Source organism: Protopterus annectens, chromosome 7.part0 (genome assembly GCF_019279795.1).
Source record: "Protopterus annectens isolate FY-2018-M chromosome 7.part0, PAN1.0, whole genome shotgun sequence".
Lineage (NCBI taxonomy): Eukaryota > Metazoa > Chordata > Ceratodontiformes > Protopteridae > Protopterus > Protopterus annectens.
This window is the reverse complement of record NC_056739.1, coordinates 335565830-335578487: the sequence shown is the minus strand read 5'-3', so window position 1 is coordinate 335578487 and position 12658 is coordinate 335565830. Positions and strand designations below refer to the sequence as shown.

General features: G+C 42.1%; 1 protein-coding gene across 4 annotated transcripts in view; it reads left to right on the top strand.

Annotated features, from left to right (window-relative positions):
• LOC122806453 (S-adenosylhomocysteine hydrolase-like protein 1) overlaps positions 1–12658 on the top strand; it is a 909608-nt gene that overhangs the window by 877193 nt on the left and 19757 nt on the right. For 3 of the 4 annotated variants that reach the window (XM_044076911.1, XM_044076910.1, XM_044076908.1), the window contains exon 16: positions 11885–12005. In XM_044076911.1, coding sequence (XP_043932846.1) covers positions 11885–12005 — 121 coding nt within the window. Of the gene's footprint in view, positions 1–11884; positions 12010–12658 lie in introns of those variants that run through there. The other variant, XM_044076909.1, reaches the window with a different exon arrangement.

Genomic DNA, 12658 nt, shown 5'->3' with positions numbered 1-12658 from the left:
AGTCATTTCTCATCATTGTTGAATGTAGCCATTGCTGGTGGGTGAGTGAATTCAATGGTGTTGGGATATCACTGCATGCACCTCAGCTGTCCAATGTACAGTTTCCCTTCTCTTAAGGCACATAGCAGATTGACAGGTCTAGGCATGTGTACTTCTTTCATGCTGGTCTGAGATGATGTACATGTCCAGTCATCCTTAGGTGCCACTTATGAAGCAAGAGCCCTCAATTATCACCCTCCCCAAATAGGAAGGGCAAGCAAGCTTTCAAAAGCTCATGCCCTCCACCCCCCACCCATCTAGTCCTCTGACATCCAAAGTAGTACTTGTACCTGATTTACCATTAGTGCAGATGGATGTCTTGCGTCTGCACTACTGGACCAGCATATTTTTCTGTTGATAACTAAAGATCTTTGAGATAACTTACTTCCTACTTCAGCAATATCATCTCCTTTCTATATCTGCTGACTCCTTCAACACTCATCTTGTTTAGCCTCTTCTGTATATTACGACATTGTGTTCTGTTTGTCTTCTGTTTTACTCTGTGGCTGTAAGTTAAGTTCCTTGATGTGTCAGTCTCTGTGTCCTTCACCCTCCATGGTTTCTTCAATAACAAACACCTGTTATCGTAAATGTATCTACTGTTACTTCATGAATGGTATGTTTTCTGTTGAATCTCTTTCTAGTTGGCCGAGACAGTCTTCCAGTCAATGAGTGACTTTAAGCACTCTTTTAATTTGCATTTATTCACACTAACGTCTGTCCAGATTGGCTCTATTCTGACTGTTTTGTACCAGAAGCAGCTCATTAACAACTCAAAGCCTTAGTACTCTGTGCTAATTAATAGAGTGTTAGTCTTCTGTGCCAACTGCCAGCCTATCCAAATCTTTTTAGTTGATGTCTGCAAAACTTCAAAAAATCATAAAACGTATCAGTTTCGTAGGCTGCCAGTAGAGCTGTAGCTAGATTTGAGGGCCAAAAAAGTCTTTAGCTCTTTGCTAGGCAAATAACTATCATAGATCCTTCTATTCAATATTGCAGTATTCTTTACATATGGGTTGTATTATACCCATCACCCCGACATCCGGCCTGTGTAAAAAAAGCTTACAGTGACTGCCAGTACATGGCAAGTCGCAAGTAGGCTCTGACAATGTCAGCCATAAAAGGGACGTCCACATGTACCATCCCCAGATTTTTTCACTGCCATTTGGAAAGTTGACTCTTGCGTATGGTCTGTAGTTGGATTCCATGTGTATTGCTGTCAGCTTCAGATACAGTACACCATTGGGGATTTATTTTATTGCTGCTGCCATTTGCTGTTGTTCATGTCATCCAGGAAGGGCAAGTGTAGGTATGGAAGGCATATTTCACATAAAGATAGTCACGACCTTTGTCTTTTTTGTTTAGGGCCTAGTCACAATCACTGTTCTTGTTTTGTTTGTCAGGCCTTCATGCCTAAGACCTTACATAGCCATCTTTTGGTCTTAAATCTTTATCCTAAGAACCAACAACTTAAATATCTGGCTAGTGATGTGATGGAGGGTTGCATGAGTCCTTCAGCTGAGCTGAGTTTAAAGAGGAAGGTGAGTAAGCCAAAACCTGAATCCTCTTCAGCTGCACCTTCCACCTCTGACATTCCCGTTGAGGTCAGTGAAGACCCGGTGGTACGTTCGGAGGTCAGATCTGCTTCTTCGATGGGTACCTCTGGGGAAGCCACCGAGGGTGTGGATCCTAGCACGTCTGAGGCAATGCAGATGTCCATTTCAGGTGACATGGGGGAACCACGGCTTATTTTGCTGGAGGACTCTTGTGACATTCTTGCTGTTCTGTCTAGGGATCAATTGGACATTAGGCCTACGGCCAGCTTCTCTTCCTTGTCTCCTCTCTCAGAAAGACATGTTAAAAAGAAACAAAAGACAAAACATCCGAACATCCCTTCCACTCCTCAGTTGGATGGGGATGCTTTTTCACAGGGTCTTATTAAGGCCTTGATGGCTTTGAGGTCTTCCTCTTCTCTCCCAATTCCAGTCTTCACTTCTTCTCCAGTGCAGGCTTCTGGAACTAAAAGGCCTTTTCCTCTGGGCAGGTTACCAATTATCAGGTCCTTTCCTCAGAGTCTGAGGATTCCTCCTGTGATGAAGACTCCCTTGTATATTCCACACAGATTACTTCTCCTTTGGAATATGCTTCTGCTGAGGAGGAGGAGTCTAATGGGGGAGATTCCCCAGGGGAAGAGAAACTATTAGTAAGATGTGGGATTTTTTTAATTGAGATTGTCTAGAGTTCTAAAGAACAAAAGCGTTATTAAGATTTGCTACAAATGGAGGTCCCTGCACCATCTGCAGTTCCTCCTGTTCTTACAGCTTTCCTGGATATTTTTGCACCATCTTCGTAAAACCCTGACTCCCAGTCTCCTGCTCCCAAGAGACCTGATAGATTTTATAAAGTCCCTGATGACTGTAAGTTTCTCTGTAAATGTCCCTCAGCTGACCTGGCTGTGGTCTCCATTGTCTCTGATAAATCTTTTTGCTTGTCTCCTTCTGCTAAGCTCTTTCCCTCTGATAAGGAAAGCAAGATTCTTGAAAGACTGGGTAAGAAGGTATACACTTCGTCCACCTTAGTTATTAGAGCCATTAATTATCAGAAACACGTCTGGATATTCCTTGGCTTTGCTTTCTCAGGCATCTCAGGCCTTGGCCCAGTTACCAGACTCAGAGTTTAAATCTCAGATTCTCCCTTTTGTCTGCATCTTCTCAATTAGCTAGACAGTCAATTAAGTGTAGCTATGATGCTTTGGAGGCATCTTCCAGGGCTGCAGCTTCTGCATCTGTTCTTAGAAGACATTCTTGGTTGAGGTTTCAGTCTTTACCTGATGACATAAAAGCCAAGTTACTTGATGCTCTTCTAGATAAGTCTGCCTTTTTGATTCGGCTGCTGCAGAACTTTTTAAATCTCTGCAGGAAAAAGGTAAGAAACTACAATATTTGAAACACTTGCTTGTCTCACCAGTTCCCAAATTCCATAGGAACTTTACTGTGAAAAAATCCTTTTGTCAGGAGACCTTCTCGTTCTTCCTCTGCTTCTACTTCTGGTACTAGGTCTAAGAAGTCTTCTAGGAGACCTTCTCAATCAAAATCTGCTGCTCTTGTTCCTCTGTCTCAGCAGCTCTTTCAGGCCAGATCCAGGTGTCTGTGACAACCACTGCCTTCTTCCAAGTCACACACCTCTCTCTCTCTTCACCTTTCTCTTTGCTTCCCAGCCTGGGTGGAGATCACTCAGGACTCCTGGGTTCTTTCCATCATCCAAAATGGGTACTTTATGACTTGAAAGACTCTTCCTCCTTTCCTGGGGATTCCTCAACCCCCTTCCTGTCAACTTCATCTGTTCCCTCAGCTATTGGCTCAACTTCTTTCTCAAGGCACCATTCAGACTACACCTCTAGTGCAAAGAGGAAAGAGGTTTTACTCCAGAATGTTTCTAGTTCCAGGAAAGGATAGTCCTTGGAGACCCATTCAAGATCTTTCCCACATAAACACTTTCCTGGAAGTGCCTTCTTTTCAGATGTTGTCACTGCAAACTCTTTTTCCCCTGATTTCTCGTCAGTCCTTCATGGCTTCTCTGGATCTCAAAAATGCTTACCTGCATATTCCCATTCACCCTCAGTACAGGAAATTCTTACATTTCTTGGTGTGTTCTTTGCACTCTCAGTTTTCTTCCTTGCCTTTTGGTCTTTCCACTGCCCCAAGGGTTTTCACAAAATGCCTGGCTATGGCCATTACCTTCATGAGGGTCCAAGGAGTTCAAATTTACCCCTATTTAGATTACCTTCTTTTCCTGGCCAACAATTTGGATCAATTGAAACACAACCTTATGCAAGCAATTGTTTTTCTTTAGGGCCTAGGGTTTGTAGTAAATGTCAAAAAATCCAGTCTGACTCTATCTCAGGATCTCATTTTCTTAGGGTGCAGGTTCAGGACAGATCTGATGATGATTTACCTCCCTAAAGACAAGGTTAACTCTCTGTTATGACCTTCATGGACAGCCTTCTGCCTTTTCATTTTATCTCAGCCAGGGAATTTCGGAGACTTCTCAAATTCATGGCTTCCACTATTCCCATGCTGCCTTTTGCAAAGCTACACATGAAGAAATTTCAGTGGTTTCTAAAGACAGCATGGTCTCAGCATGCTCATCCTTTAGATGTCTTGGTCCCTCTTCTCCCTGTCTGAAAACAGAGCTCCATTGGTGGATTCAGCAGCTCTCTCAGAATCCAGGTCTTCCTCTTCTTTTACCCCACCCTTTACAGCAGCTTTTCACAGATGCCTCAGACATAGGTTGTGGAGAAACCTTTGCTTTCAGGAAGGTTCAGTGTCTTTGGTCCCTTTCTCAGCAGTAGGAGCACATCAACATCTGAGAGATGAGGGCTCTGAGTCTAGCTTTGCAAACCTTTCATCCTCTTTTCTTACCAGGTCCTCTGAAGATTTTTATAGACAATACCACTGTCCTTTGGTACATAAGCAAGGGGGCACCAAATCATACTTTCTTTGCCGATTAGCCCTCAAGGCATGGGAATTGGCTATCCAATACAAAGTGACCCTGCAAGCTGTGTAACTACCCTCATCTCAGAACTCAGTAGAAGACACATTAAGCAGATCAATGACACAATCCCATGAGTGGATGCTCCACAGGGATGTTTTCCTAGATCTAATCCACCGGTGGGGTACCCCACATCTGGATCTCTTTGCCTCCCCTCAAAACAGATATCTTCCCCTCTTTTGTGCCAGGGTCCCTCAACGTCTGGCGTGGAAGGTGGATGCCATATCTTTCTCATGGAAGGGGATGTTCCTTTATGTATTCCCCTCTTCCTTCTCATTCAAATATTAGCAGGACAAACCAAAAATCTTGCTGGTGACTCCCTTTTGGCCAAGACAGTATTGGTTCCCTCTTCTTCTGCAATTAGCCAAGGGCCATCACCACAAGCTGCCTCACTGGTTGGACCTACTCACACAGGACAAGAGATCCTTGATCCATCCACATCTGTCAAGCTCTACAGCTGACCTTGTGGGTGAACAACTTCTGATCCCTTTTAGGCACCTTTTCTCCTAGGATGTGCTTAGGGATTTGCAGGAGGCCAGGAAACCCAGTACTAGGAAATCTTACATTTCCAAATGGAAAAGATTTTCTATCTGGTTCCATAAAAGAAGTCTAGATTCACTTTTTGTTGACATTCCAGAAGTGCTTTCGTACTTGTGTGAATTTCTTAAAAGTGGCCTGTCATATTCCTCATTGAAAGTCCGCTGTTCCACTCTTTCTGCTTGCTTGCAATTAACATCTCCATTAGCTTCCAGACTGGAGAAGGCATCCTACATATCAGACCTCCCAGAAAACCTGTGCCTCCTCCTCCTTGGGATCTCAACTATGTCGTAGAGAAGCTCACCCTGGCTCCCTTTGAGCCTGTGGCCTTGGCTCCTCTAAAGTTTTGCACTTGGAAAACAGTGCTTCTGGTAGCCTTGACTTCTGTTGGGAGGGTTTCTGATATTCAGGCGTTGATGGCATCCCCTCCATTTTTTATCTTCCACAAGGGTAGAGTATCTTTGAGAACTAACCGTTCTTTCATACTTAAAGTGGTGATTGAGTTGTCTCTTAATCAGTCCATTCAATTGCCCACCTTTTTTCCTTCTCCTCAATCCTCAATTGAAAAGATTTTACATACTTTAGATGTACATAGGCACTGATTTTACCTGGACAAAACAAAATCTATAAGGAAGTCAGATCAACTTTTTGTGTCTTTTCATTCCAGAGTGCTAGGTTTACCTGTTTCCAAGCAAACTGTTTAATCTTGGATTTCTAAAGCTATTGCATTTTGCTATGATTTTCATGGAAAATCTCCACCATTTTCTGTCAGAGCCCATTCCACCAGATCTGTTGCTTCACCAGCAGCTTTCTTTAAAAGACTAGATGCCAGTTTTATTTTGGAGGCTTCTACTTGATCTTCTGTCCATACTTTTACTAAATCATAGTCTCACGTCAGGCTTTGTGCTCACTGAATGGCGCACAGCAACAGTTATCCCACTCCACAAAGGGGGAGCCACCTCTGATCCTGGGAACTATCACCCTATTAGCCTGATGAGCCTGGTCTGCAAGGCCATGGAACCTATCATCATGGAACTCATAAAGAAAGACATTGGTAACCTCCAAATTCTGGACCCCACCCAGTTCGAATTTGTGAAGGGCAGATCATGCCTTCTGAACCTGATCGACTTCTTTGAGGCGGTCATCAAAGCCGTTGACAAGGGTAAGGTGGTTCACACAGCCTGTCTTGACCTCGCGAAGGCTTTCGGCATCATCCCCTATTCTGGAATTATAGCTGAACTCACTAAACTAAGAATAAATCACTACATCACAAGATGGTTTGCCAGCTGGCTCACTGACAGAGCCCACACTGTAAAAGTTACAGACTCTAAATCTGGCATCAAACCAGTGACAAGTGGAGTACCACAGGGTTCAATCCTTGGACCTTTCCTGTTTGGTATCTACTTCTCTGAAGTACAGGCTAACACAGAAGGCTTCTGACTAACGAAGTTCACAGATGACTGCAAACTAAGAACCATAGTCAAGTCCCCAAATGATGTGGACATCCTACAGAAGGGCCTCGCTGAGACAGATGCCTGGTGTCAGAGGCATGGCCTTAAGTTCAATTTCAAAAAGTGCATTGTTATCCCCTTTGGTAAAAACTCTGTACCCATGAACTACCACATAAACGGCAGTCAACTTAACGCCGAATGTGTGATAAGTGACCTTGGGACCCAGCTGGACAGTAGTCTCTCCTTTGATAATCACATTGCCACAGTAGTGAGGAAATCCTTCTATGTGGCACACCTCCTCACAAAAGGGCTCTCATCCAGGAAAAAAGAAGTGATTGCTCCCCTCTACTCGGCACTCATTAGACCATTATAGAGTACAACGCCCCTTTTGGAATGTACCTCACAAGACATCTGCAGCAGATGGAAAGGCCACAGAAAGTACCTCAAAAAGAGGATTACTGGCCTCAAACAGATGCCCTGCACTGACCATTTTAAAAAACTCCAGCTTTACTCTGTAGCATATTGCCTACTCCAAGAAAATCTCTGCCTAACATATAAAGCTATGTTAAACCCAGGGCTGCTGGACATGCTACACCTAAAGAAATCCCAATCCCTCTGAGCTACACACTCTAGGGACCTAAACCTTGTCACCAAAATAAACAGGACATGCTGGAGGGATAGATTCCTGTCCCAGAGACTTCCTATACTCTGGAACAAGCTACCCATCTATGTCAAGCAAAGTTCCTCATTAGCACTCTTCAAAAAAAATCTTGATGAGTGGATGGGAAATAGGAAATACACCCTGGGGATCACTTATGTGGCTCTCCTCAACAGGGGCACAGGAAATTAGCTTTCTTGGGTGGTGTAAGCCAGGGAATCTTGTTGTCTAGGCTTATTTAGGCCCTTGGGCCAATAGCCTAGTACCTTCCTATGAACCTATGAACATTACAATTCAGATATTATCTCTAGGTTGAGGGCAGAATTTGCCAGAATGATTTTGCATGGACATGTGAAAAATGCTTCCTCATTTTCTTCCTATACTCCCTCCACCTCCCTGGATTCCTTTTGAGCTTTGGCAGTCTTCCATATGTAAAGAATACTGCAACATTGAATAGAAGGACATAGAATAGTTGTGTAAAATCTTACCATAACCATAGATGCCCTTCTCTTCTATGTTGCATTATTCTGTCCTTCCCGCCTTCCGCCCTACAACTTGTTACTTCCTAGGATAACTCCTTGTTTGCCTTAGTATTGTTGTTCCTCATGGGGCTAACTAGCTCTGAGGATGGTACGGGCGGATGTCTCTTTTATGGCTAATGCTGTCAGAGCCTACGTGCGAAGTCCCACTTACTGGTAGTGGCTGTAAGCTTTTGTAAACAGGCCAGACGTCAGGTCGATGGGTGGAATACAACACATATGTAAAGAATACTGCAGCATAGAAGAGAAGGGCATCTATTGTTATGGGAAGATTTTACACAACTATTCTGTGTCTACATAACAGCTATTTGCTATACAGAGCACACGCACAAACAGACACACACAAACACACACAGACACACACACACACACACACACACACACACACACACACACAGACACACACACACACACACACACACACACACACACACACACACACACACACACACACTGACAAGGGTACTCTGTAAGAATTTCCAGTCAGTCCTTGACTTTCAAGTTTGCAGGTAATATTGTAAGCCGTATTTCTTACAGTCTTGCAATTCAAGGATAGGTCAGCAAACTCTTACATGCTGCTGATGTTATGAGTGTATGGGAAGCCAAACAGTGACTGTCACCCTTAAACATGCATGATCCCAATCAATGCCTGTCATGTCATTGCATACACTGCTTGAAGCAAATGATCAGCTTCTCTCCTATTGTGTCAGTCTCATTCTATAACGGCTTGCACATGCGGCTTTTGCCCCCTTCACCTCAGCCTTGCTATAGCTCTAGCTACTCATGGTATTTCTTTCAGCTATTGTTCCAAATGAAGACAGTTACAGCTACAAAGATTTTTATATAGCCTGCAAATTGAACTAAGAGGAGATAGAAAAATCCAGACATAAGCAGGGGTGGCCAGGCTGGTACCTGAGCAGAACATGGATAATTAAAGCAGACTGGCCATTTGTTCACTTTTACTTAGTTCTAAGTACTACACAATTTCTGGACCAATATGTAATAGTACAGTAACTGCAGTATATAAAAAGCAGTATTATATAGTACTGTTTAGCATTCAAAATACAAACTAAAAAAAAGAGCCATAGTCGAGTCCCCAAATGATGTGGACATCCTACAGAAGAGCCTCACTGAGACAGATGCCTGGTATCAGAGCCACGGCCTCAAGCTCAATGCCAAAATGTGCACTGTCATCCTCTTTGGTAAAAACTCTGTACCCATTAACTACCACATAGGCGGCAGTCTACTTAATGCCGAATGTGTGATAAGAGACCTTGGGACCCAGGTGGACAGTAGTCTCTCCTTTGATAACCTCATCGCCACAGTAGTCAGGAAATCCTTCTATGTGGCACACCTCATCACAAAAGGATTCCCATCCAGGAAAAAAGATGTCATTGTTCCCCTCTACTTGACACTCAGAACCATTATAAGTACAACACCCCTTTTGGAATGTACCTCACAAGACATCTGCAGCAGATGGAAAGGCCACAGAAGTACCTCACAAAGAGGATTACTGGCCTCAAACAGATGCCCTAAACTGACTGTCTCAAAAAACTCCAGCTTTACTCCACAGCATATCGCCTACTCCAAGGTGATCTCTGCCTAACATATAAAGCTATGTCAAACCCAGAGCTGTTGGACATGCTGCACCTAAAGAAATCCCAATCCCTCCAAGCTACATGCTCTAGGTACCTAAACCTTGTCACCACAATAAACAGGACATGCTGGAGGGTAGATTCCTGTCCCAGAGACTTCCCATACTCTGGAACAAGCTACCCATCTATGTCAAGCAAAGTTCCTCATTAGCACTCTTCAAGAAAAATCTTGATGATTGGATGGGAAATAGGAAATACACCCCGGGGATCACTTATGTGGCTCTGCTCGACAAGGGCACAGGAAAATAACTTTCTTGGGTGGCGTAAGCCAGGGAACCTTGTTGGCTAGACTTACTTAGGCCCTTGGGCCAATAGCCTAGTACCTACCTACGAACCTATCAAAGAACAGCACAAAAAAAAAACAGAATACATTCTAAATTAGGCTGTCTGTCACAGTGGTAAAGAGTTAATAAAAACTGCAAAAACACATTTCAAAACATGTATCTCCATGTAGATTGCACTGAAAATGTAAAATAATTTGATCCGTCAAATTACAGGAGACTGTTGTTGAATCATTTTAGGTTGGGTGCAATATTAGCAAAAATAATAATAAAGTTAATTATAGTTGTAATGATGTGTTGTTTTTGGCTTTGTTACAACTTCAGTATTTGTGTTTTTGCTAAATCAGAGTTTAATTGTATGTTTTTTTCTGTGAGATATATGTTAACGATGTTGACATTACTGTTTCTCTGTCTTTAGATGTTTTTACATTTCTTATTAAGACTGTAGATACATTTTTGTGTAATATTCACAGTGCTGATGTGGGAATAGATTTCCTGTTAGATGATGTTTGTACTTTTTCGATGACTGAGTAGGTGTGGAGTTAATATGTTTAAGTAAAGTTGGTGAGGAAGATGACTAAGGTGGACTGGTGGATTTGCTGTTCGGCAAAATAAGTTATTTCCATTCATGTTGAAAATCAGTGTTTGTTGGATTTTATTTTAGTATTCTTAACTGCAGTCCTTTTGAATGTGTGACATGAACCCATACCTCTCAACCAAAATGTCCAAAATATGGAAAAAAAATGTAAATATTGCTCTTATAAAGTTAAAAATAAAAGTTGCCTGAGTTACAGGTTTTGTGTTAACATGCATTTTCTGAAAGATAGGATAGAATGTATGAAACTCAGATGTCCAGAAAACCCCAAATTTTATGTGGAAGACTAAAAATATGATGCAAAAATCTGTGCATTCTGTGAAAATCTGCACAGTTGAGTGGTATGCATGAACCTAGTCATTTCTCATCATTGTTGAATGTAGCCATTACTGGTGGGTGAGTGAATTAATGGTGTTGGGATATCACTGCATGCACCTCAGCTGTCCAATGTACAGTTTCCCTTCTCTTAAGGCACATAGCAGATTGACAGGTCTAGGCATGTGTACTTCTTTCATGCTGGTCTGAGATGATGTACATGTCCAGTCATCCTTAGGTGCCAGTTATGAAGCAAGAGCCCTCAATCATCACCCTCCCCAAATAGGAAGGGCAAGCAAGCTTTCAAAAGCTCATGCCACCCACCCCCCACCCATCTAGTCCTCTGTCATCCAAAGTAGTACTTGTACCTGAATTACCATTAGTGCAGATGGATGTCTTACCTCTGCACTACTGGACCAGCATATTTTTCTGTTGATAACTAAAGATCTTTGAGATAACTTACTTCCTACTTCAGCAATATCATCTCCTTTCTATATCTGCTGACTCCTTCAACACTCATCTTGTTTAGCCTCTTCTGTATATTACTACATTGTGTTCTGTTTGTCTTCTGTTTTACTCTGTGGCTGTAAGTTAAGTTCCTTGATGTGTCAGTCTCTGTGTCCTTCACTCTCCATGGTTTCTTCAATAACAAACACCTGTTATCATAAATGTATCTACTGTTACTTCATGAATGGTATGTTTTCTGTTGAATCTCTTTCTGGTTGGCCGAGACAGTCTTCTAGTCAATGAGTGACTTTAAGCACTCTTTTAATTTGCATTTATTCACACTAACGTCTGTCCAGATTGGCTCTATTCTGACTGTTTTGTACATGCTGGCTTTACAACCTACTAATTTCTTTGTTTAATAGCCACATATTTTTTAACTTTTTAGTCTGTCATACTATTTCATATCATGTTTTATGCATATTTACTTGTTAGTTGTCTGCGTTCTTTCTGTACAGTGCTGGGCTGAAGCAGTTAAGTAAATAGGAAGCAGAACTTAAAGTTACTGTCACCATTAATGTTCCTTCAACAACAGACAGTGGAAAGATTCTGTTCTTGTGGGATATTAATGTTTTGAACATACAAGCAATGTTGTATATAAATTTTGAATATATTCACCATTTTAACTTTGCATTTTTCAAATCTGGTTTGTGAATGTAGCACATACATAGCTCTAACTTAACTAATTATTACGCTAATAAAGCATCTGTTTGTGTCCTGCATTAGTAAAGCATCTCTTTGTAATGTTCTGCTTCACAGATGAGTATGTTGCCAGCCTACATTTGCCTTCTTTTGATGCCCATCTTACTGAGCTGACAGATGATCAAGCAAAATATCTTGGAATCAGTAAGACTGGACCATTCAAACCAAATTATTACAGGTAATAGACATGTACTTTTAAGGTGGTAAAATGTATTTTAGACATTAAATCCATGTAATAACTGTGATATTATGTTTACAATACCTGGTTATATAGTGCATCTCTCAGAGCCTTTGCATGTCTTATACAGGGCGTGAAGCCACTAAGAGAGTAGACTAAGTCCTGCAGTTATCACATGTTTAAACATTTTGCAAGGACAGGTATATATCATAGAGGTTACTGCTGCTCTGGAACAGACTCCCCATCCATGTAAAACAAAGCTCATCCATGTCCATGTTCAAGCATAACTTGCATCTGTGGGCTGGAAACATAAAATTTACCATAGGACTGCTCCTGTTCTACTAATGGACAGAGGCCTCTCCTAAATGCTTTATCTTATGCATGGTTCCCCTCAAATTATCTAAGGTATGATCCAAGTTATTCTCACTGTGATGGACCTTCTTCACCCCAGAGCAGTAAATAAGGAGTCTCAGTCCTCACCGCTGTCTCCAGTAAGGGAGTGTCACTAAAAACAGGGATAGAAATACACAACTTCCTGTAAGGATACACCAGGAATAGGTTCTGAAACCTGGAAGTGGACTATATGCTTCACCTCAGGTCCCCAAAAGAGTCTCCACATTAACTACTGCAGAACACTGTGTCTTCAGTATCTG